Source organism: Alligator mississippiensis, chromosome 3, assembly GCF_030867095.1.
Source record: "Alligator mississippiensis isolate rAllMis1 chromosome 3, rAllMis1, whole genome shotgun sequence".
Classification (NCBI taxonomy): Eukaryota; Metazoa; Chordata; order Crocodylia; family Alligatoridae; genus Alligator; species Alligator mississippiensis.
The window spans coordinates 214,613,084-214,639,289 of record NC_081826.1 but is presented as its reverse complement, the minus strand read 5'-3'; the positions used below and the strand labels follow the sequence as shown (position 1 = coordinate 214,639,289).

At 43.3% G+C, this 26,206-nt stretch overlaps 1 protein-coding gene across 3 annotated transcripts in view; it reads left to right on the top strand.

Annotated features, from left to right (window-relative positions):
• The window catches only part of ADAMTS19 (ADAM metallopeptidase with thrombospondin type 1 motif 19), a 277,546-nt gene that overhangs the window by 217,774 nt on the left and 33,566 nt on the right, over positions 1-26,206 (top strand). For all 3 annotated transcript variants that reach the window (XR_002087243.2, XM_019478175.2, XM_019478176.2), the window contains 4 exons: positions 1,236-1,389; positions 2,305-2,440; positions 6,444-6,648; positions 11,027-11,179. Coding sequence is in view for 2 of the 3 variants with exons in the window: in XM_019478175.2 (XP_019333720.1) it covers positions 1,236-1,389; positions 2,305-2,440; positions 6,444-6,648; positions 11,027-11,179 (648 nt within the window). In the remaining variant the exon portion in view is untranslated. The remainder of the gene's footprint in view (positions 1-1,235; positions 1,390-2,304; positions 2,441-6,443; positions 6,649-11,026; positions 11,180-26,206) is intronic.

The following is a 26,206-nucleotide window of genomic DNA, read 5'->3' as shown; positions in this document are numbered from 1 at the left end:
GCCTATATGAAATTTGTTTGGGATAACAATTTCTTGCTCCCTTTGAGGGATGGGGGGATATGCAGAATTGTGGAAGGGAAAGAAAAAGTTGGTTGTGGGGGGGCACAGGATGGATTTGAGAAATGGCAAATTGTGTTGATAGAACTGGAAGGGAGAGCCCAACTAGTGAGTGAATGTGGTAGTGGTAGTGGGAAGATGGTTGAGATTTTAAATCTCACAGAGACAAGAATTTGGGGAGATATCTAGATCCAAAATTAAATTAAAGTCTCATGTGTTCTTTGTTTTCCATGTCTTGAAACTATTTTGTGACTAGCATTCCCTGGAGTTTTTTTTATGAAGAGATCTGAAGTCGTAAACTTCTATTTTATCACTTGTATTGTTTAATATCAGACCTTTGCTGATAATATTCACAAGCTATGGAACATAGGTTGACAAAATGTTTGTATTTAACCATGAAGCATAACTACCTTGTAATCCACCTTTATTTCTAAAGAAAGGGGGTAGGAGGCATTTTTTTCTCAAATGAGTCAGAAGAAACTAAAGTCGTCTTTTGTTCTAAGTTATTTCCTTATCATGGCTATTGCAGAATAATTCTTCTGTCATCTTTAACATGCACAACTTCTCTCCATTGCAAAACAGCCATATCTTCATTTTTGGCAGACCATTGGGCAGAATTTAAATAGCTTGTAAATCTTAACAACTTCACACTGACTAAAAATATTTTGCATTCAACAGTGTGCTGTTAGTACATTCAACTAGGTGTGCTAGTGAAAATCTTTATAGTAAAAAGGAAACCCATTTGGAATAAATGGTCTCTGTTTAATTACAATGAGCAATGAATTAACAGTTCTCTTACTGTCATAGGGTCAGTTTCTAAATTAATATATCCATCTTTCCTTCCTCTGCTTAGGACGTCAAACCCAGCTTTTGCTCATGACCTGATTAGTCTAGTGCCCCCCCTTATTTTCTTATTAAATATTTCATGAGGTCATGAAGCCCCTTCCCTCATATGGTCCTTTCCACCTCTACTATCCCAACACCTCTACTCTCCCAAAGCCTATAACCAAGACAGCCTATAATAGTTTCTGCTAATACCAGAATACAGCTCTTTGTAAGATACTGGAAAGTGCACACACACATTCCTCCTTCTGTACTTTTCCAATATTTAACTTCCCAGATTGGAATTTGTCTTCTCCAATGTCTGTGCATGAATATTTACTTTGTGGATCTTTCAGGTGCTGCTTTTTCATGACCAGAACTATGGTCTACACTATGAATACACTATCCCCCTAGACCCCCTTCCTGAGAATCAGAGCTCTAAAGTGTCTGAACCCCTGTTTATGTGGACACATTCTGGTTGGGAAGACTGTGATGCCGTGTGTGGAGGAGGTAAGTTATTTTTTTGAAGCAGTAGCATCTATTTTTTGGATAAATATTAATAAATTAAATGCCATTATAATGTTTTAATAGTATTATCTGTAGTATAGCTTATACAGTAGGCACAGAAAGAATTCAGTGTTTTGCTTTTAGATTTACTTGAAGGAATTATGATGATATTCATAGGACAATTTTATATTTAAATGGAGTAAATCAAAAAGGACAGTAGGAAGAAGAAATCCAGTAAGCAGACTGATTTACACAGTTACATAAAATAAATGGTTTGTGTGTTTATGGGTGGGTGAGCACACACATTCATTATAGAGCATACAAATGTGTTTACATGTTCCACAGCATATTTGAAATGAATTATAAATTAACAGGAAATTCTGTTTCAAAGTATCCTAATAGCACTGACAAAAATCAAATAATCATGGGCTTCTGTCGGGTCTCACTCGCATTGGCCTACTCATCTACCTGGTTAGTTGTTGCTTAACCAATTTCCTAGAGATTGCTCTACATTTAGTATTGTGCACCCCACACTGCATTCTGTGCAGTTATAAATCATCACATCTCTTTTAGCTTTCTTTAAAGGTTCCTGGCATCTTTTGCTTCCAGAATTTTATTTCTATAACATAGAAACCACATTTCACATTATTCTAAGCCTGAGTGTGAATTCAGTATATGATATTTTTCATAAGATACTTACTTCTCTGAACAGGGGGGTTGTAACTGTTCATATAAGAAACTAAATTATAAAATTATATAAGTTTCTCTTACAGAATTTTTTTTCACTTCCCTCCTCCAAAGGATATATGGTTTAATAGTTTTATCAGATAAAATTACCAGAGACTACATATATAACAGTCATGCAAGCTTATGTACTCAACATTTTATGATTTATCTTTTGTTTTTATTTTTTATTAGGAGAAAGAAAGACAACTGTATCTTGCACAAAGATTATGAATAAGAATATCAGTCTTGTGGACAACAAGAAATGCAAATATTTAACAAAGCCTGAACCACAGATCCGAAAGTGCAATGAGCAGCCATGCCAGACAAGGTGATAGTGATTCAGTTAAATAAAGCTATAATTGATATTAAGTTTCAAATACCATGATAGTTGCAGTCAAATATGACTGAATATCACAAGACATAATGCATCAAATGTATTATTGTAGTGTAAAATGGAGAAAAATCTTAGATACTAACAAGTCCCTACCAACAATGCACTTAGGTGCATGTAAACTTTCAATCCTAGCAGTATAAACTTTCCACCTCTAGAAATGATTCCAGAAGAGGGAGCAGTACAGACATTCAGTCTGCAACTGTTCTCTTTCCCCTGCTACTTCTGCCTTCCTGAGACTAGGGTGATCCCAGTTTGGGGAAAACATGGCCTCATTCCAGTCTTTCATTCCCAGGGGGCCTGGAGCAGCAGGGGAAAGCCTCCTGCCTGTTTCTCATACTGACTGGTTGCTTCTCACTCTAGGAATGAGTGAAAAGCAGGCAAGGAGCACCTGTCAGCTGCTCCTCCCCTCACCTCCTGGTCTGTGAAAGAGGTGGAAGCTCTGCCATGTGCTGCTCCTGCCACTGATTGGCAGAGGGGCCCTGGTGGCCCCGCCGCTTGTCATTGATTAGTTGGAAGGCAGAAACTGTGGTATAGTTAAAACTGTGGCTTTTGCCTTCCAGTCAATCAGCAGCAAGTAGCAGGGCTGCCAGAGCCCCTTGGTCAATCAGTGGGTGGTGGGCAATACAGTGAACAGAATAAGATTAAGGGAACTGCTGCACAGCACACTTCTGCCACAATTTAGGTAGGTCCCTACTTATTACCAGTGGTGGCCACACACAGAGGAGGTGTAGGAGCTGACTTATTTTCTGTACATGATGGGGAACAACGTGGCTCTGCCCTACTATAACAGCAGTGCCATATTTCAGTGGTTACTGTTCTTATGTTTTGAATTGCTGATGAAGTTACATATCTTGTGTATGCTTGAAGGGAGTCTCTGGATGTTAATGAAGAAGTCACACAGAAAAGAATCGTTGCTATACTTCAGAGGAGGTCTGCATGTTGTGATATAGGCCTCACACAAGCTAAAAGTCTATTAACCTCAATGGGCATTCAGAAAACATCAAACTTGCAAAATAAGTATCAAAATTATAGCAGTGATAGGGTGAATATTTTTATGTGCAGCAAAGCAAAAAGTAAAACATTGTAATACTAGTAAAGTACTTTGAGGTATCATGCATAGTGATTGAACATAAAAAACGCTTAGAAAGAACGAAGACTTGAAAAGAAAAGATATATAAACTGAAAATTATTAATATATTTTAGGTTTGACACAATTACTGTTGTCATATCTTTTGAGAATTGACTGGATTACATTTTATTTCAGTTTATATAGCGAGGATCTGTTGTTTTTTTTTTTTGGGGGGGGGGGGGGTCTTTTTACATGGCAAAATAGTACCTGAGGGAGACGAATAGGACCAGTCTTCTCCTGAATAAGATGTGAACAATCATTTCTAAATGTGTTGCTATGCTCTTACTCACAATGAAGGTACCACCTATAGTTACAAAAGATAAACACACACATGAAAGAAATTATATAGTTGCTACTGAAGATGCCATTTGAAGTAACATGTCATTTAGAATGCATGTCATAGTCTATAAGGGGAAAATATTATTTCTAGGGCTGTCAAACAATTAAAAAAATTTACCACAATTAATTGCGTGATTAAAAAAATTAGTCGCAATTAATTGCAATGTTAATCGCACGGCTAACAACTCAAAATTATGCAAAATTATACAAGTACTTTGTATGGATGTGGGGTGTGGGGGGCTGTGGGTTTATGTGGGGTTTGGAACCTGTGGAGAGAGGTCCTCGCACACCCTGGCAGCATGTGAGGTACTGTGGGTCAGGAGTGCAGAGCAGCAGCAGGGCCAGGGGGGCTGTGGTTTGGGATTGAGGGGCAGATACAGATGCACACAGACAGCACCCAACAGGTAAGTCTGTGGAGGGGAAGGGGTGGAGAGAGAGGGAAGGGGTGATGGGGGCAGATCGAGGACCCCACAGTGAGGGAGGGAGTGAGGCAGGGGCAGGGACTGGGGTAAATGGGGCCCTGAGGTGAGGCTGGTTGTGGGATAGAGCCACAGGCAGCTCATCCAGGGGTGCCAGGGTGGGGGGGTTGTGGCTCCCTGCCACTGTGTGCACCCCTGGGGGAAGACGTGGGGGTCATTTATCTCCTGGATTTGTGCATGGGGCAGAGGTAGACTACCCTCTGTAGGCTGGAGCTCTGTGCCCTCTTACCTTTGCCCTGGGAGCCAAGCGATGCCATGTTGTGGGTGGGTGGGCAGGGGATGCAGCATGGCCAGCGCACAGCTCTCAAGATGAAGGCAGGAGGGTGCAGTTATGCTTCATGGCTAAATATAAACATTTTGTCAACCTATGTTCCATAGCTTGTGAATATCATCAAGAAAGTTTTGATATTAAACAATACAAGTGATAAAATAGAAATTTACAATTTCAGATCTCTTCATAAAAAACTCCAGGGAATGCTAGTCACAAAATAGTTTTAAGACATGGAAAACAAAGAACACATGAGATTTTAATTTAATTTTGGATCTAGCTATCTTCCCCAAATTCTTGTTGAGCCGACAGTGGGCAGCCCGCCTCTGCCTCACAAACGTATCTGAGGGGCACATGCCCCTTATGCCTCCCCAGGTGTGTGTGTAGTGGCAGGGAGCCACCCAGGGCTCCATCCCATGACCCACCCTGGGGCCCCATTCACCACTACCCCTCTCCCTCACCATGGGGGTCTCAATCTGCCCTCCCCTGCCTCTCCCCCTCCACAGCACATGGTATGGTGCTCCTCTACATGTAGTATGAAGGCTGCAGCTGCTCCTGTGTGTCGATGTGCATGCCTCTCTTCCCCACCCCCCCCTTCTGCTGAAACTTCCCAGAACCTGTTCCTGGGCAGTCCTATGGTCCTCTGTGCTGCCAACACTGCCCCACTGGGTGATCCAGAGGTGGCGGAGCAGAACCTGGGCATGGGCGTAGGCTCTAAAACCATGCACATGATTAATGCATTAAAAAATTAATGCAAAAACTTATTGATGTGTTAATTGTGAGCATTAACTGCAATTAATTGACAGCCCTAATTATTTCTTTTCAAAAGTAATATGCCTATGTGTGTTTGGGAAATTCTCTGAGTATAAAGTTGCATTGGTAGGTATTTATTGCCAACAACAGAAGAAACAGCCTGAACAGTTTTTGAATACCTATTCATACCTTCTTCTTAACAAGCTCCCATTTTCAAATTGAGTCTTTTGAACTAATAATAAAAAATACATATCTTTAAATGCGACGCCTGCTCACATTTTTCAGAACATTAGAACATCTACGTTACATTTCTGTTTTCAACATACTGTCAGTTACAGCTCCACGCTCTTGGGATGCAGCTGCACATTGCACCACATGCCAGAAGTGTTTGACTTTTAAGGACTGCAAGAATATCAGCCTTGGAACATTCTAGAAAGATTACATACCAGCAGCTATAGCTCTCCAAATATTTTGGCTCCGCAGATCCACACTGACCTTTTCTTACTCCCAGAAGTTGTGATTTAAACTAGGTGTCCTGAGTAAAGTTGATGTGAAGGACACATACGGGAAAGGATTCTGAGGCACATGTTTGGACTTCTATAACAGCTCACTCAAAGGGCATGTAATTCCTTCAGTGTGGATCTGCAAAGGAAAATATTCAGGGAACAATAGTTACTGGTAAGTAATTTTTTTTTTAAAAGCATTTGGCGGTACATTTGGGTACTGTTCTGATTGTGATTATAAGGAAGGAGAAAGGAAATGAAAGAATTATATAAAGGATTCTGAATAATTAAGAATAATGGGGTTCCATTGGGAAAAGAACTAGTAATCTAAACATCAGATTGTATTTCTTATATGTGTGTTGGACTGGCAGCCTTTTAGGAATAGTGGTGTGTCCTTGGGGGAACAATTCTTTTAACATGGGAGCAACCTAAGTCCTATTATTCACCTATTTATACTTCTTTTTAGATGGATGATGACAGAATGGACTCCATGTTCAAGAACATGTGGAAAAGGGACCCAGAATAGACAAGTAGCCTGTACACAGCAACTCAGGAATGGTACCTTGATTAGAGCTCGGGAAAGAGATTGTCTTGGGCCAAAGCCTGCATCTGCCCAGCGCTGTGAAGGCCAGGATTGCATGACAGTTTGGGAAGCTGGAGTGTGGTCTGAGGTGCAGTATGTGCAATATTCACTGTTTATTGTTTGCATCTGGGCATTTTCTGGGAACGGTGTTGGAAATCATGGATGCAATACAGAAAACTTGTCCAAGATTTATCTGTAATTTTTACCACTGAAAACGGTTACCTCATGGCCTTACTTTAACTGCTTTGGAATAATTGATGGATCCTGAACCATTAAGTGGTGCATCTCAGATTAAAGGTTTTACAGCTCTTTAGACTGCTGTTCTGGTGCCATTGCTATTAGGCAGGAATGAGTAATAACAGCCTCTGTATACAGTTAACCTCTTTTACTCCATTGCTGTTCTGAAATATTTCACAAGGTCATAGCATGCTGTAACAGAAAGCCCTGGGCTTTCTGTTCCTTTAAGAAGAAAAGCAGCCTAGCCAGGGAGCTCTGCAGGCTAGGCAGGGGGCAGCAGCTGCCAGTTGCTGGGGCAATTGCTAATGAGGCAATTAGCAGCCAATCCAGACAGTCATCTGACTAGATGTAGGCAGGGCCGTGGGAGCATATAAATCTAAGGCCAGGGCTGGCGGGGGAGGGGGGAGGTCCCTCCCTGGCTGCCACAGGGGAAGGAGCTCCTACCCAGCGGAGCCACCCAGGGATGCTGAGCTGACCGTTGGCTGCCTGTAGAAATGCTGAGGCTCAGGGAGCTCACAAGGAGCCTATGCTGGGAGGTACACTTGCACAAGGGGAGAAAGGCTTTCCCCCTTAAAGGGGCAGAGGGCTGCTACTTTGTTGTTAATGGTATAGCCCATGGGCTTATGTTATGTTGTTTCTACCAGTGGTTTGGGATGATGCTGGAAGAGGAGATAAGGAGGCAGGGGGCACTACAATGTCTTATTGAGCCCAGAGCAGCACCAGAGAGGGTGCAGCCACAGAGGGGCCAGGGGCACGGCAGACAGGGGCCAGAGACCCAGTGACTGGAAAGGACAAAGGAAGCTAGTGCCTCAAAGCCAGGTCCAATTTCAGTAGGCCTCGGCTAGAAGGCCTAGTGAGATTAAAGGGGCAGAGGCCAAGGAGACTGAAACCCTAACAGAGGGAACAACATGCTGGTAACACCTGTGAGGCATGGGGTGTGGTAAAGGGGATGATTTGGAGCCACACAATTAGCCCTTAAGGCTTTGGGTGCTCTGCTAGGCATAGATGACTACAGAGGCCCAGCTAGGGCCCTGGAACCAGTGGGCCTGAGGCCTAGCAAAGGCCTGTGGGCAACCTCCCTATATATTATAAACCATCAAGGCATGGCAAATGAGACAGGAAGGTGTCCTAGGGGTGGACCAGAGCAGAGTCACGGAGCCACCAGGGGGCATCACAGCCACCTTGGGGACACTGATGTGTTACACATGCAAGTATGTAACACATACTTACTGCCTGGGAATGTCAGCTGGTAATTCGGAGCCAATAGAACTAAGTGCATTTATTTTACTTTATCTTTGTCTTTAGATGGGTTCTTTATTACATATTTCTTCCATTTGTCCTAGCAGCACATGAAAAAAGCGCAGGCTCAGGGGTGATCTGATGGCCACCTATAAGTTTATCAGGAGTGACCACCAGTATCTGGGGGAACCTTTGTTCACCAGAGTGCCCCAAGGGATGACGAAGTCAAACGGTTATAAACTACTTTAAGATCGTTTCAGGCTGGACATAAGGAAAAATTTCTTTACTGTCTAAGCCCCCAAGGTCTGGAATAGCCTGCCATTGGAGGTGGTTCAAGCATCTACATTGAACACCTTCAAGAGTAAATTGGATGCTTATCCTGCTGGGATCCTCGGCTCGGGCAGGGGGCTATACTCGATGATCTTCCAAGGTCCCTTCCAGCTCTAATGTCTATGAAGGAAAAAAAAAAAGCATCTGGAGACAGACAAAGGGTAGCAGCAACTGGCAGGTGTTCTAGTCCAGGGGTGGGAAAATATGTCTTGCCAAGGGATTTTATCTGGCCCACGGTGGGCCCCTTGGCCGCACCTGGCCCAGGTGTGGGGGGCAGTCCAGGCTGTGGCATGTGCAGCTGGTCCCACCACCTCACGGGCATGGAGCGGGGTGTGGGCAGCATGGCAGCTGGACTGTCATTCCCAGTCTGTTCCACACCCACTGCTAGGGGCACTGGAGGAAGAATGTGGACAGGCTGGGTCTCCATGGAGACTGGCGTGGGACCCCAGCAGGCAGGTCACACTTGGAGGGGCAGATGGGATTGGGGTTGTGGGCAGGCAGGGGGTGGCATCCAGGAGCAGGACAGGTGGGCTGGGGTCAAGACCGTGAAATGGTGACAGTGTGGGACTGGGGCCTGGGGCAGAGCCACAATCTGCTCCCTTCACATCCCTGCCCACAGAACTGGCACCTGTTGCAGGCCCTGGCCCTGTACTGTCTCTGCCCCATGATCCTGGCCCTGGCATCAGCCCCACCTGCCTGCCCCACTCCCAGATGCCACTCCCTGCCCACTTGTAGCCCCCAACCCATCCACCTGGTGGAATACAGTCTGCCCACAGGGGTCCTAGGACAGTTTCCATGGAGACCCCACCCATCCACCCATCCACCCATCTGTTCAGTCCAGCATTCCTGGTAGTGGGTAGACAGAAGGATGAAAGAGGGTGTGAAGAGGCATGTGACTAGGTAAGGAGCACAGTAAAAGAGGGAAGCAGTCATTGGTAGCAGCCTGATGAGCTAAGTTCTGTGACCTTCCTAGGGGAGAGTGGACAAGTAAGGGAAGACCTGCAATGTGGGGTGAGTGGACAGTTGAAAGGGAGAACAAGGAAATCTGGTGATCTATTGAGTATACAGTGTGGAGGTAATGAGAAAAGCACAATGTAAACTGGCTGCTCATTTTCAGGACCTCACAGTTCTTGTCCTCAAAGGGAATCTAAAACAATTGCTTCAGAAAATGGGCCTATGAACAGAAATTCATCACTCTACTGCACATCAAAAACCATGGACCAAGACCTTGCTTTGATGCATCATTATATAGCTTAGCTCTTACTTGTTCTCTCTGCTGTTTATTTGCTTGACAGATCACTTCCCACTTCCCTTTCAAGTGGTCAAATTCATTGGCATAATGAGGTTAAACTAAATTAGTTGTTCTGAATTGCACCTAGCTTGGACTGTAACTGCTTCATAGAATTATAGAAAATTAGGGTTGAAAGGGACCTCAGGAGATCATCCAGTCCAACCTGTTGCTCAAAGCAGGACCTTCCTTTCCTAGTTCTGATGAAGGGCTCTTAAAAGCCAAAACTTGTCTGCCATCTCTTCCAACTGTACACAACCATGCTATTTTAAGGCAGTTTTCACACATTATTGCTCCAATAGATTTCTTTTTTTAATTGTAGCAAAGAGATGTGGTAAAACAAATTGGACTGCTACATATATACTTTTAATATATAATTTTGCAATTTTGAAATGAATTCCAAAGAAGGTCTATTATTTGCATTTAGGGATTGTTTGAAGTTTTATTCCACCTTTTTCTTGAAAACAGTAGTTAGAATTTCTTACGTTATTTCTCATTTAACTTTCCTCTATTACTTTTTATTTTGTGGGTGTGCACACATCCATTATATATTTGGATGTCATACACTGTTATAAGGGGGTTTTGTGTACTTCTGTTTTAATCCTTATCTTAACTAGTTCAGCATCAGAACCAACGAGAATAGAGCAATCACAAAACCACTGAAGTTTTCAGTTTTTTAATTTTAATTTAATTTTAATCTAACAGGAGGCCCAAGAGGATTCATGGTTAACTCGGTGTATTCACTCCTTTGTCCTTCACTCCTGTGCAATTTCTGTGACTAATGTTCCCCAGACACAAATAAATATCTATGTTAGATATAAGCACACCTTAATATTCCAGTATTTTCTTTGGGTACTTCTTTGGTAGAGTAAGAAGGAAAAACATTTATATTTCAAAGCCAAAGGCAATTTGTCTTCTGTGACCTACCATTACTACCAGTTATATTAATTAATTAATTAATTAAAAGGAGGGTTTATATTTTATTTAAAGCTTTTGCAACCATGGGCTGCTGCTTATGACCCAGCTCCCACTGCAGGCTGCATTCCCCACAGCTCCTCGATGATCAGGAGATGCTGGGAAGGGAATAGAGACAAAAAGTTGGGCACTAGGACCCTGGGGGTGCCTCCTCTGTTGCCTTAGCTGGAGTGTGCAGCCAGTTACCTATGGGCTGGATCTAGTGTCTTCAAAGGCCAGATACAGCCTGCAAACTGTAGGATTCCAACTCCTGATTTAAAGTAACTTTTTACTAGAGTGAATATTGCCCAGTCTTTTATCAGAATCGTATTGGAGGCTACCTAAATCCTCTAGATTGAATACCCAGTCATTTATGGATGTTGAACAGTTGTAAATCACACGTTTCTGTTTCCTGCAGTGCTCTGTAAAATGTGGCAAAGGAGTGCGACATCGAACAGTGAGGTGTACCAATCCCCGCAAAAAGTGTGTTTTGTCCACAAGACCAAAAGAAGCAGAAGATTGTGAGGACTATTCTAAATGCTACGTTTGGAGAATGGGAGACTGGTCTAAGGTGAGATAACCTTGGCACTACTGCTGCAACATAAAGTAGACATTTTGCAAACAGGGTTTCTTGGAACAAGTACTGGTTTTATCAAAGATACATCAGTGACCCAGTGAGTGAACAATGCAGGTGCAAATAAATATAGGCATATATAATCATATTATACACAAAGGCAGGTGCTAGGACCTTGGGGGTGCTGCCTCTCCTGCAACTGAGAGTAAACTGAATAGTAAACTGAATGTGGCGAGCAGTAGTCAAGCTGTGAAAAGAAAACAGGCCTTAAACAGAAAGTGGACACATGAAACACAGGCCTTTTAATGTGAAGAGGTGTTGTAAGTTCAGGTACAAATTATAAATTGGTAATTGGAACCATGTAAAGTAAATATAAGTGTAATTGTCCTAGATGTACCTGTGGTTCAAGTAACTAGGTATGACTTGTAGCTAGATATGGTTAACTAGCAAGGTGGAGAGCAGAGGGAGGCTCTTTTCAAGAAAATGATAAATACAACAAGGTCTGCAAAATCAAGAAAAGCTGAAAAGCTCTTGCAAAGCATCTATCAAAAAAAAAAAAGAGAGCATAGAAATTTCTGTAGTCTTCTGGCCTGCCTTGTCTATAATGGTGACATACTATCGGGCAAGTATTTACCTCTCATTTGTGCTCTCTGGGCCAAATTCTGTGACCCTTTACTCACCCAAATGATCATTTTCAAAACATGTACATAGCATTTTACACACAGGTTACAATTCTGTTATCTTTTATAGTGTGGGCAGATAAGCTTTAACCAGGCAGTATCCCGGGCTAGACATTATCCAGTCCCCTCTTCAGCCCTGCTTTTGAAGCTGAGCCAATGCCCCTTGCATTTAATAGTCAGTGGCTAGAGAGTGCTAGGGAAGGGTTCTGTCTCAGAGAGAAAGGGCCTGCTCCTCCCTAGTGTAGCATCCGTATCACTGAGCTTACACCCTCTAGTTTGTTCTCTTTCTCTTAGCCCCAAATATCTTCCTGTCTCTGTTGCCCATGGAACCAGATCCCAAAGGAAGACTGGATAATGCCTGATCTGTGGTTTGGTTGTAAGTCGAAAGTTACGTGTTACAACCTCATCTGAGTGGGGAGGTTGGGGCCCAGAACCTGGTCTCCCACTGCCCTAACCCCTAAGCTACTGGGGCTAAACATTAGGAATCATTCTCCTCCAGCATCTAACACCCACTAGTCCTGGATTTTTGCCAGGTAGAATGTTATAACTTCTTCATACCCAGTGTACTTACATACATAGCCACATAGTTGCCTAGTCAGTGCATAGCCTACTGCATATACTCAGTAGCCAGAGGGCTGCTTACCTATCCATGGATGTGTAAGCACTTGCTAACTGTGCATAAATTAGGGATGTGCAAAACGGGCCATATTCGATTTGGATTCGGATTAAATCGGGGACAGTGATTTGATTGATTGATTCAGATCACTGTCCCCGATTTCATTCAGCCGAATCTGAATCTTAAGATTCAATGCTGATTCAGCGAATCAGAGATATGGCCGTAGACACAGCTTTAAATGTTTTTTCTACGTACCTCAAGGTACCAGGCGTGGCTCACGAATGCTGAGATGGTGGGGCAGATGGACCATCCCACAGGAGCATGGGGGGGCCCCTCACATGCTTGGCAGTGAACCCAAAAGTGGACTGGAACTACTTCTGGTCCCCTTTCGGGTCTGCTGCTGAGTACGCCGGGGGCCTCCCCGCGCTCTCCCAGCTCAGCAGTTGGCAACGCAGTGTCCCCCCCAGACCCAGGAGGCACCAGTTGCTGAGCCGAGAGGGCAGAAGTGGATCAGAAGTGCTTCTGGTCCACTTCCAGGTCCGCTGTCGAGCATGCTGGGGACCCCTCCATGCTTCTGTGGGATACTCCATCCACCCCACCATTTCAGCATAAACGAGCCGCCTTGTACCTTGAAGTATGTAAAAAAAACATTTGAAGTTGTGTCTGTCTGAGTCGTCAAATTTTTCTGAATCGTTTCAAAGGGTTCTGATTCAATTTGCAGAGATTAAAGGGTCTCCTGATTCAATTCAGATTCGAATCGAATCAGCAACCGAAGCTTTGCACAGCCCTAGTATAAATGTCCAAAATGTCACTCATGCATCTAGAAAATTCTCATTTGGGTGCATAAGAACACAGACAGCCTCTTTTCTACCTTGGAGAATGCAAGTACAGTAGTCTCCCTTACTTACCTTTGGCATTTTTCCCTCTTGTTTCTTCTCTCCCCCCATCTTTTTTTTTTATTTTCCTAATTTACACCTGTTTACATTCACACTGACATCCTGTCACACTTTTAGCTTCTTTCATTCCTTGGAAATCTCAGAACAGCAGAGACTCCCTGTGCCTGGAGAAGGGTGATTGGGCCTGAAAGCTTGCAGAGAGCTATTTTCCTACTACTCAGTTGGTCTAATAAAAGATATCACATCTACCCAAAGAACCTTGCCTGCCTATGTCCTTAGAGCAACATGGCTATAACCAAAAATCCAGCAACATGGAAGATATCAAATATTCTTTTACCAAGTGACTTGATATTGAAACAGCTCCATGCAATCCATTTAATGTCACTTAATGTGTTTTTACTAAAAACCCAATACCATCTGTAGTAGTTTATTTAGCAAATGAGCCCTGATTCAGCAAGGTACTTAGGCACATTGCTAACTGTAACCAGACGTTTCAGAGCAGGCATTTGCTTAAGGTACTAATCAGACATTTAACTTTAACTGTTGGATATAAATTACTGGAATTCAGAATAATAGGGAAACACTGAAAGTGACCCTTGAGAATGATTCTGTGGCAGAAAATTCCAAACTTTACCATATTATGGACTTCACTTTAATAAAGCGATTGTCTTTTGAACCCCCTCCTTTTCTATTAATAACTGTACACTCCTCTCTCTTCCTACTTGCAGCCATATAACATCTTTGCAATAACTATAGAAATTACTTGCATGAAGAAGTAGTTAATGTATTTTTAGTTGTCTTTAATGTGATATTACAGCTGGAAACAAGGAGAAAAGCTCTCCAAGTGCTCTGTGGACCACAGGTGGTTCATAAAACTCTTTTTGGGAACTCCTATTTTATGGTCACAGGGCACAAAAGCTTGCATACAAATCTGTACCCTGTTTCATTTACTTTCATTCCACTAGCAACTTATTTTTAATTGTTTTTATTATTATTTTGCTAAAAAGGGTTGAGCCAAGTTCTTTATTTTACAGTGATGCCTATTTTTAAAATTAATCTACTGTTTGAAACACATTCTTAAAGTGTAGAAGATAACATTTTTCCCCTCCTGGTAAGTGCTGAATAGTATGACATAGTGTCATCATGAATTGTTCAAACAAGAGTTAGGAACAGTTAATAATTATTTATAAGAAATACTTTCAAACAAAGATATAGATGTTTCATAGAATCAATGGACTGGAAGGGACCTGTAAGATCGTCAAATCCAGTCCCCTGCCATAAGCAGGAGGTTAATGAGCTCGAATTAGCTCAAAGAGGCGCTTGTCCAAACTCTTGAACACCTCCAAGGATGGTGACTTGCACCACCTCTGTTGGGAGTGTGTTCTAGGTTCTAGTTACCCTTATGGAGAAAAAGTTCTTCCTTATATCCAGTCTAAATCTTCTCTCTAACAGTTTGTGACCATTGGTCCTTATCCTCCCCATGGGTGCCTTCCTGAAGAGTTGCTCCCCTCTGATATACTTGTAAGTAGCTATCAGGTCACCTCTCAGCCTTCTCTTATGCAGGCGGAACAAGCCTAGTTCCTGAAGTTTCTCCTCATATGACCTATCCTCCAGGCCCCTGATCATATGGGTGGCCCTTCTCTGCACCCTCTCAAGCTTATCCTCATCCTTCTTGAAGTGCAGTGTCCAAACCTGGGCACAGTACTCCAGCCATGGCCTCATCAGTGCTGAGTAGAGAGGGAGAAGCACCTCTCTGGGTCTGCTGGCAACATATCAGCTGAGGCAGGCCAGAGTTCTATTTGCCCTGCTGGCAACTTCATCACACTATTGGCTCATATTCATCTTCTGGTTGATTGCGACCCCCAGGTCCCATTCAGATGCTGTGCCAGCCAGTGGGCTACCACCTATCCTATAGTTATGGTGAAGGTTCTTCCTATGCTGGTGAAGGACCTGACACTTTTCCTATTGAACCTCATCTGATTCTGATCAGCCCATAGAACCAGTCTGTCTATGTCATGCAGGATCCTTACCCTATCCTCTGGTGTGCTTTCATTTCCCCACAGCTTGGCATCATTGGCAAACTTAATTATAGAGCATTCCACCTCTTCAAGTCATTAATAAATGTGTTGAAAAGCATGGATCCAAGCACCGATTCCTGTTGGACACCACTGGAGACAGCCCTCCAGGATTAGGCCATCCCGTTGATTACAGCTCTCTGGGACCAGCCTCTAAGCCAGTTATTTACCCAACTCATTGTAGGCTAGTCCAGGCCAGTACTCTCTAGTTTAACTGAGAGAGTTTCATGGATAGACAGAGTAAAAGGCCTTACTGAAGTCTAGGTAAATGATGTCTACTTCATATCCCTTGTCTAGCTGGTTAGTTACCTGGATCTAGAAGGACACCAGGTTCCTTAGGCATGATCTACCCACCACAAAGCCATGCTAGATGTTTCTTAATACCCTGTCAGCTACAAGCTTGTCATTTGATGGCCTCCTTAATAATTTTTTCTAAAGTTTTTCCTAGGATTGAAGTCACACTAACCGGTCTGTAGTTTTCAGGGTCATCCCTCCTCCCTTTCTTAAAGATGAGTACTACGTTGATCCTCTTCCAGTCATCTGGGATCACTCCCAAGTTCCACAACTTTTTCAAATAGCTTCACCAAAAGCCCTGTTGTGAGTTTAGCCAGTTCTTTTAGGATTCTTGGATGTAGGTCGTTTTGGCCAACAGACTTGAAAACGTCCAGTTGTCTAGGAGGACCCTCACTTGGTCGGGGCTGATTTCATGTTGTGTGTTGACTTCCCCATATTCCTTGGGCCTCTGGACAGGTGCGCAGCTCCTGTTAGCTTTCTGGAATACTGATGTGAAGTAACCATTTAGGGGCTCTGCCTTTTCATGGGGATCTACTGTGGCCTGCTTCTTCATATTCAGTAGGGGTCCTATAGTGGAGCTCAATTTTTTTTCTTGCTCCCCATGTACCAGTAGAAGGACTGTGTGTTTATTTTCCTTAATTTCGGATGCTAGCTTAATCTCCATGCCTGGTTCGGCTTTCCGTATCTCATACCTGCAGACCCTGTTTATATGAGTAAACTCTTCTCTGGTTGCCAATCCTTTTTTCCATTGCCTCTATGTGTCTTTTTTCTTTTTCAAAAGTTTTCTAATATCTCTGTTGAGCTAAGTGGGTTTCTTGGCTCCTTTCCCACTTCTGGATCTCATGGGAATGGCCTCTTTTTGAGCAGAGAGGATTGCTCCTTTGAGGAGGCACCATTACTCCTGAACCCCCAGATCCTCCAGTTTATGGTCACAGAGGGACTTTCTAACTAGACTAACTGAATTTGTTAAAGTTTGCCCTTCTGAAATTGAGGATCTCTGTTCTACTAGCTGAAATCCTAGCCTTCCAGTGGATGGTGAACCTAATCAGATCATGGTCACTGTCACCCAGAGTACCACCAATCCTCAGGTCCCTATCCCCTACCGTGTCCTCCCCTTTGGTAAGCACTAAGTCCAGAGTGGCTTCTTGCCTAGTCGGTCCTTCGACATCCTGTGACAGAAACAGGTAATCAAGAGTTGCCATGAAATTGGCTGACCAGCTGGAGCTGGCTGAGTGGTCCCCCAACAGATGTCAGGGGAGTTGAAGTCACCCATGACAGTCAGGTCTTTAGTACTGGCTGCCTCAGTCAGTTACCTGGAGAATGCCTGATTGTTCTCCTCTTCTTGGCAGGAAAGCCTGTAGTAGACTCCCACCATCAGGTCTCCCTCTTCTGAACCCCCTTGCATCTTGACCCAGAGGGTCTCAAGGGACCTCTCCCTGCTATCAAACCTGACCTGCAGGGAAGGGGTACCACTGTTTCACATAGAGAGCCACTCTTCCTCCTTTCTTCCTAATGCAATCCTTCCTGTAGAGCCTATAGCCATCAATATCCACTGCCCGGTCATGGGTGCTGTCCCACCAGGTCTCTATCAACCCTATGAGGTTGAATGTGTCAGCTATCAGAAGGAGAGCTGGTTCCTCCTGTTTGCCTATGCTTCTGGCATTTCCATAAAGGCACCTGAGTTTTCCTCTGGTCACCTCAGGTTTTCTGTCACTATGCAAGTATCTCAGGGCATTAGTGTTCATCTGGATGTCCACTACGCCGAAGCCCTTTCCTGGGTAATCATGGAAAGGGGATTTGTGTACAGTAGTGGTTTCATGTACAGCAATGGAACCTTCCCCTCTCCCCCAGTCATGCCTAGTTTAAAGCACTCCTCAGCAAATCGGTGATTCTCATAGACAAGAGCTTCCTCCCTCTGCCTGGGAACTGAATACTGTCTCTTGCATGCAGACCACTGCCATCAAGCTGTCTACAAAGGTTGAGGAATCTGAAGCCTACATGGTGACACCATCTGATAGATTCATAGATTGTAAGGCTGGAAGGGATCTCAGAAGATCATTGGGTCCATCCCCCTGCACCAAGTAGGAAAGATAACTGGGGCTAGGTGACCCCAGCACGGTGACTGTCTAGTCTCCTCTTGAAGATTTCCAGGATAGGTGATTGCACTACCTCTGGAGTGAGCTTATTCCACACTCTGGACACCCTGACTGTGAAGAAGTTTTTCCTAATGTTGAGCCTGAATTGATCTTCCAGGAGTTTGTGGCCATTATTCCTCATTTTCCCCTTGGGTGCCCTGGTGAACAGTTGCTCACTGAGCTCTTGATGTACTCCCCTAGTGTAGCAGTAAGCTGCTACCAGGTCCCCCGCTCAGACTTTTTCTCAGTCTGAAGAGTCCCAGCTCCCTCAGCCTTTCCTTGTATGGCTTTCTTTTTAAGACTCTGATCATACGAGTGGCTCTTCTTTGGACTCTCTCAAGCTTGTCCATTCCTTGTTAAAGTGTGGTGCCCAGATCTGGACATAGTACTCCAGCTGCAGTCTCACCAGTGCTGAGTAGAGCAGAAGAATCACCTCCTTGGTTTGCTGGAGACGCATTGATTGATGCATACCAGAGTATTATATGCCCTACTAGCTACAACATCGCACTGCTGGCTCATATTCATACTGTGGTCTGTTATTATGCCTAGATCCCTTTAATTCATGGTGCTAGGCAGTTTGGTGCCACCAACCCTGTAGATGTGTTGGGGGTTGCTTATCCCGAGATGGAGCACTTTACATTTCTCAGTGTTGAACTTCATCAGGTTCTGATCCGCCCAACTTGCAAGCTTGCCTAGGTCTGCCAGTAATTGTAGCCTATCTTGAGGCATGACCACACTCCCTCATAACTTGGCATCGTCCGCGAACTTGGCCAGTGAGCTCTTCACCCCCCCATCCAAATCATTAATAAAGATGTTGAAAAGTACTGCACTGAGCACTGACACCTGCAGGACACTGCTGACCACTTCTGGCCAGGATGACACAGATCCATTCACTATGACTCTTTGGGTCCTATTCTGCAGCCAGTTTCTCACCCACCTGACTGTCTCAGAGTTAAACCCACAATCCTCCAATTTTCTCATGAGGACATTGTGGGATATTAGATCAAAGGCTTTTTTGGAAGGATAGGTATACAATGTCAACCTGTTCTCTCATGTTAGGTGGTGAGTTACCTGGTCATAGAAGGAGATGAGGTTGGTAAGGCAAGACCTGCCTGCAATGACGCCATGCTGGCTGTCATTCAGAATCTTGCCTTCTGCAAGCTTATCTCAGAAAGACTCCTTGATGAGCTTTTCTAGGATTTTCCCTAGAATGGAAGTTAGGCTGATTGGCTTGTAGTTACCCGAGTCCTCCCTCGTGTCCTTCTTGTGGATGGGCACAACACTGGCTCACTTCCAGTCCTCAGGGACTTCTCCAGAGCACCATGAGTTGTTTCATAGATGTTAAGGTCAGAAGGGACCTATTAGATCATTGAGTCTGAACCCCTGCCCTGGGCACGAATGAGTCCTGGGGTCAGATGACCCCAGCCAGGTGTCTGTCCAATCTCCTTTTAAATACCTCCAAGGGGACAGCACCATCTCTATTGGAAGCGTATTCCATATTTTAGCAACCCTCACTGTAAAGAATTTTTTCCCGATGTCCAATCTGAATTTGCTCTCTTCCAGTCTGTGGCCATTATTTCTAGTTACCCTGACAGGTGCCCCGGTAAACATTATATCCCCTATTTCTTGCTGGCCCCCCCAATGAGTTTGTAGGCAGCCACAAGATCACCTCTCAGCCTCCTCTTGCGGATGAGTTTTGCCAGGGGTTCTGCAATGACTTCGGTCAGCGCCTTCAGCACTCTTGGAAGAAGACCATCCAGTCCTGCTGACTTGGATGCATCTAATTTTATTAATTGACCATATACCAATTCTATGGCAATAGTAGGAATAATAGGATTATTCCTACTGTGCTTATCCTGTACTCTACCTGGCATGGTTTTTCCCTTGGTCCAGTGAAAGACTGAGACAGAGTAGCCATTCAGGAGTTCAGCTTTCTCCTGAGTGCTAGTAACCAGCTCTCCTGAGTTGTTGAGCAATGGCCCCACATTCCCATTTGTTTTCTTCCTGTTCCCTATGTACCTAAAGAAGGACTTCTTGTTGTCCTTGATTCCCATTGCTAATCTAAGTTTGAATGCTGCTTTAGCCTGTCTTTAGCCTGTTCCATGCAAATGTGGGCCATCCTGGAATAGTCCTCCTTGGGGACCGCCCCAAGCTTCCATTGTTTATAATCCTCTTTCTTCTTTCTTAAGAGGACCGTGATTTCCCTCTGAAGTCTTCAGTTGATCTCCTCAATGCACTCTTCCCTTCATTATCCTCATCCCCTGAATGGGAGGATTGAGGAGAAGACCACTTGGTCCCCTAGGTCCTGGAGCTTCATCCGCATGGTCTTGTAGTACCCATGATTCTCTCATGATGTCACCGTATCATTGGTGCCCACATGGACAAGAAGCATGCGGTAGTGATCCGTTGGGTGGGCTATCTTAGGGATCCTTTCTGTGTCATCTCGGATCCTGGCTCCTGGAAGGCAGTAGACCCCTCAAGCAAAAAGGTCCAGATAAGAAATGGCTCCTTCTGTGCCCTGTAGCAGGGAGTCTCCCCCAACATCACCCTTCGTTGTTTCATTGGTGGGGGTGGCTGTTCCCATCCTGTTTGCAGAGCAGAGGACATGAATGTCCTATCCCTCAATGATGTGAGGGCTGCATAGCTGTTGTGCAGGGCTATTGGTGGAGCTGCTGATGTGCATTTCTATTTTTGCAGTTGCTGTGCATTTTTTAAGAGAAAAAAGATGCCGCACAGAACAGAATACAGATAGTTATATTTTCTCTATCTTCCCTTGTATGATTGAAAAACAAGTATATGTTTCCAACTGCTAATAGTATAACAAACTATAGAAGAAAAAGGAACAGGGAGTTATGGGTGCAGATATGCCATGGATCAGATTGCTATTTGTGCTAATTTGAACTGTAGTCTCAGTCCTGTTCTTAGTGAAAAAATGTACCTATCACAAAACTGCCACCAAAACTGGCAGTATTGACAATAGTGTCTATAGGATCTAGAAAGAGTGGCATACTTCTCTGGTAGTAGAAATGGTGGTCAGTCCAGGTCATGATTGAGGAAGACAGTATCTCCTATGTTCTCTATTTTGTGGCCAGAAAGAAGCCTTCATTCTCTAAATATACCAACCTAATACTTTTCAGAAACCTTTGTGATATAAAGCCCTAGCAGATGTTAGCTTTATGGTATGATTAATATATTAGTTGTGCCATAATGAGTTATCCTGCAACATGTTCAGGCAATTAATGGCATGATAAAATGAGAAACTAGATACAATGGTGTTCTACATATAATGTAGAACATCTTTGTGGCTGATTTGCATTGCATCTTAAAGTGAGCATGTGACATCTCAAGCTCAGCTGATCGTCAGCATTGGGGTGGGGAAACAGTCCTGGCCAGGTTGGAGACCCCATGCTGCCCTGTCCCCATGCCAGCAACCAGAGTCTCAGCCTGGGGCTGCACAGGGCTCTGCAAGTTTGGGGTTAGGGGATGGGGGACAGGGAGCAGGGGAAGGGAGTTTATTGGCATGCAGGGCTGCTGACTTTGAGTTTACTGCACAGAAGGAGCCAGTTAACTCTCCCTGCGCAGTACTTGCATGCAACACTGTGTCTGCTCATCTTTGAACCTGCCAGTGTGAATGGAGCCCAGGATCATGATCCTGGGCTCCCCCTTCACTATCAATTAGGAAGGGTACAAATGGGATCTGATCCCTGATCCCAAAATCATATGTGCTACCACTCACATTTAACATGGCAGCACATGCGATTGTTAGAATCGGGGATTAGTTCCCATCATTCTATTAAATGAACTTCTGGCAGGGGTCATAAAACAAATAAAACATGTTTTTCTTTTTTAAAAATGTATTTAAATATTTTAAAGTCTGATTAATCTCCTCAAAGCTATGAGTTGTACTCTACATGTTATGATAAGATTGTTAGCAAATATTTCATATGAAGGTTTAAGAAGTCACAAAGAATTGTGAGTAGTATGTGTCTATGCAGTTGCTTTTTTCCAAGATTTATGCCAAAAATAGATACTTTTATTTTCTCTATAGAGACATGAGTTCAATATAGCATATACTTGGATTTTCTATTTTTCCCTGTTACTATTCTGTTCTGTTGCTAAAGTACATAGCAACATGAAGTGATGGCATACATATTAATGTGTCCGCAATGGAGGAAACAAATGGAAAGCTTGGATAAATGTTAGTCTTTGCTCAGTGTTTGTTCCTGATTCAGAGCTCTCAGTGCAGCCTTCTGTGTTCACCATTTTTGCTCTTTAGGTTCATTCTTGACATTGACAGAAAGCTGTTCTTTGAACAGAGCCAAGTTGCCCCCCGGTTTATGCCAAGATTTGTCTTGAGAAATGTAAATGATGTTTCCTGCACACCAAAACAGGAGGCTTAATGTGATCCTTATTGGCTTTGTTGCTCCCTTTGAACTCCTACAACATGTTTTTAAAATTAAGTGAGGATATTGCTAAAAGGCTAACGTTATTAATAGTAATAGTTTTAATAGCAACAATAATGCTATAGTAATGGAACTCAATTTATTTCATAAGAAAAACCACACAGATCAGATCATTCTTACCATTTTAACAATGTTATCAACAGAAACAAAAAGAACCTGGCCAAAATGGATGGTTTCAATGAGAACAATAGAAAAACAGCAGTTTCTCTAATATTCTGACATCATTTTAAAGTCTGTAGCATAATCTTGAATTTATACTGCATTAAATTTCATGATAGCTCTTTAAATCAGCAAACTAACTTGGTATACTAAGCATTACTGTATTAATTAGAGATCTGGTCCTGTTTTGGAGAGAAGAGTATTACGGAAGAGATTAGGAAAGAAAAGATTCAAGTTGCTATTTTTGACCTGACACACAGGTCATCTCCTTGCAACAAATGCCATGCATATAACATATTGCTGAGCAATATGAAGGCTGCTTTCAGTTAAGGGAACTTGTCAGAACTCCTATAGGCTTGATTTGTTGTAGACTTAGCTTACTATTAATTGTACTAACTGCTATGACCTCAAGTCCTCTCCAAACCCATAAGAAAAGTGGTCTCTGCCCTGAGGAGCTCCAAATCTAAGGATAAACAAATAGAGGACAAGGGAAGGGACAATTTGTATTAGACTGACTCCGTGTCCTTTTTTCTTTGAGACAGCTCAGTTTAAAAAAACTGCCCCCCATCAGTTGAGGAGGGAACAGGGCTTTGTGAGATACTGGAAAACTTTTGAAAAGTAAATGCGTAGGTAACATACATGCAATTGTTTTAGCTTGTGCTGTTTTGATACTCAAGAAATATAATTGATATGCAATTTGCCTACAGAGCAACTCAATTTATTATAAACAGCATAGAAGTAAGTTTTTAAGAAAGATTTAAATTTGGGCTGGATCTAGGCAATGTGGATAACCATGTGTTGGTCATATACATAAGTGGCTTCAAGGAAGATGGCATAAAATTGATTGTGTGAAATATTACAAAGCTGGAGCATTTATACAGCATAGGTAGGCAAAATGAAGCATTAAAAAAGAGAGGAGAAGGGGAGGGCAAAATTATGTGTGTTTTGAAAGTATTTACTAAGGAGCTTAAGTTTGATACAATATTGGTTGGAGTTCAATGGGGAATGATGTAATGGGGAGCAAGGGCAAAGGAAGAGGAACTTAGCAATTTGTAAGGACTGAAGGGGAGGTCGTGTGTGTGTGCATGCGCGCGTCCATGTGCGTGTATATAGAAGGTCAGAGAGAATAGTATGCTAATCAACGTTTGATAAAATGCAAGCCTTAACAGGATATTTGGCTGTAGGGCATGAGAGAAAAGGATAAATGCTGGAGATGTTAAAGAGGAAGAAGCAGTAACATTTGGAAAATAGCATGGATGCATCAGGCTGAAGAGAAAGTCCAATAAAATACCACAAAATGGGTGCTTTTGTCAAGGGAAATTGGAGAAGACAGAAAATAAGAAGTTTTGGGAGCTCATCTGGTAAAGTTGTTACTGCAGACTGCAAAGGACACTTTGGGCGAACATCTGGCTGGGGTCATTTGACCCCAGTACTCTTTCCTGCCACGTCAGGGGGTCGGACTAGATGATCTCCTCAGGTCCCTTCTGACCCTACCAACTATGAAACTGAAACTTGAAGTGGATGTTTAGGTTTTTATGACAACACCAAAATGCAAACAGTCTCCAGTAATCATGTCTAATAGCTCCAATTATCTCAAATGCTATGTATAACACACTATATACATATGCAGTGCCTTCTAGAAATTCAAGTGAGAACAGGTTCATTTTCAGCTACCTGACAATTGTTCTGGGACTGATTGAGCAAGCAGAATGGCTTGCTTACTCAGTTTTTTTCCAGTTGAGAGGTCCAAAATATTGAGCCAAAATTGCCTTGCTCTTTCCCATCTTTCCTAGGAATATTAAGAAGTAAGAGATCACCAAGTGATCTGTTCTATAGCTGCCAAAAATGAAGAAACCAGGATTTTCACTCTCTACCTGCTGCAGTGTCCCATTTACACTGTAGTACCGTAACTACCGCAGCCCTAGCTGAAGGGCTAAAGCTATGACCAGAATCTACGGAAAACTATTAGAAGGGCATAAAATATGATATATGAGCAAAATTAGTTCAATCAGCAGACAAGTTGACAATAAAGGCTAGTATTGTTGACTGGACCATTATGAATGAAGCCAGTTTCCAGCCTCTTCTGCCATGTAAACTAGCTCCAGATTTGCCTGTTCACTTTCTGATGTTATATCAGTTGAAAAGTATATGTAGTAATGACATTTGTGGCTTTCATGTTTAATGTGGGTGACACTTCTTAGAGATGAAGAGGAAAGGCAAAAGACAAGTGCAGTGTTTTTGCCACCTGTTCAGTGAGTAATATGGCAGATTATACCTTCAATCTGTGTAGAACTCTTCCCTATCAAATAGCCACAAGCAGTTTAGTCTTCTTGTCACGGGGTCACTGTTGCTGCCTATGAAAAGCTGGTAAGTCTTGGTGACCACATAATACCTAGCCTCTAACTGGGGAAAGGCTTGGCTCACTCCCTCCTCCAGAAGAGTCTGCTCCTGTCCTCTCTTAGTTTTACCTGCCATGACTTTGATGCAAAATTACAGGAGGTAATGTTCGGTCTGAGAACAGTCAATCCTTGAGCAGGAAAAGAGCAACAGGAATGACCCCTGTCTCTTACAGTACTGTGTCCTTCGTGACCAGCTGACTTGCCTGAAGGGCCAAAGTTTTGGGAGCTCGTTCAACCCCTACACTCCCATCTTTGTACCTCCAATTATGTAATTACTTAAGGTCTTATCTGTGCCCAGCCTTGTCACTGTAGGTGCCAGATTTAGCTCCCGGGATACCTGAGAGTCTGTAATGAGAATAATGAAGGGTTGAACAGCTCAGCTGCTCCTCACTATGTACAGTGCTTGGCTCACTCTGCCATAGATTCACTACCGAGCCTAAGCTCCTGGGGCTTCTTGGGATCTCCTGCTGGCTGTCTGCTCCAATCAGGTGCAATCTCTGCTGCACAGCTGAGGCTCATGATCCCTGCTGGGGGAATGACCGAGCCTTAATCAGCTGGCTCCCAGCTCAGCAGCAGAGCCAGCATGGGGTTCTGGCCCTACCCCCCTCCAGACACTGACTTACATCGGTGTAGGTCTCTAGCACCAACCTTGGTCCCTGTGAGGCTTCCCAGTGCAGCAGGGATGATGTCCTCACCCCAGCTTTACCAACTTTGCGCCAGTTCGCATGTCCGGGTAATTCCCAAGCACTGAAATGGTTGGGGCGGAGGTACAAGTAGAGTCCTTCTCCCTTTCTCTTTACCAGCACTGCCACACTCTTCCAGCTGAAACAGAAGAGCAAACATAGGACTTGGAATATTATTTATGAGATTAGTTGTACTGATAAGGTTATTAGCTTTGGTTTAGCTCTTTGGTTCCTAATCCAGAATTGTTAGCTCTTTTAAATTCCGGGAACAGAGCAGTGCTGGCTAGATATCAAAATATGTCATTATTATTAATAGATGTATGGACAAAGAGATCATGTGAGTATTGTGATGTAATAGAAGTCAAAACAATCTTGGCATCATGTTAATAACTGGTATGTTAACTTAATTACACAGTTAGTTTCCAGCAAATGAGTTATGTCTGTTTTCAGAAATGATGTATGAGCAAATAATGCACAAGCTGTCAATATAATCAAATGAGTGTGGGAGTCGTTTGTTCATTTCCAACTAATACTGTAATATTAGCTTAATTTGCTTCAGACAACATTTTTTTACTGATCAGTTCAAAAGTTATTTGTTAGTTTCTATTTGGAATAAACATAATG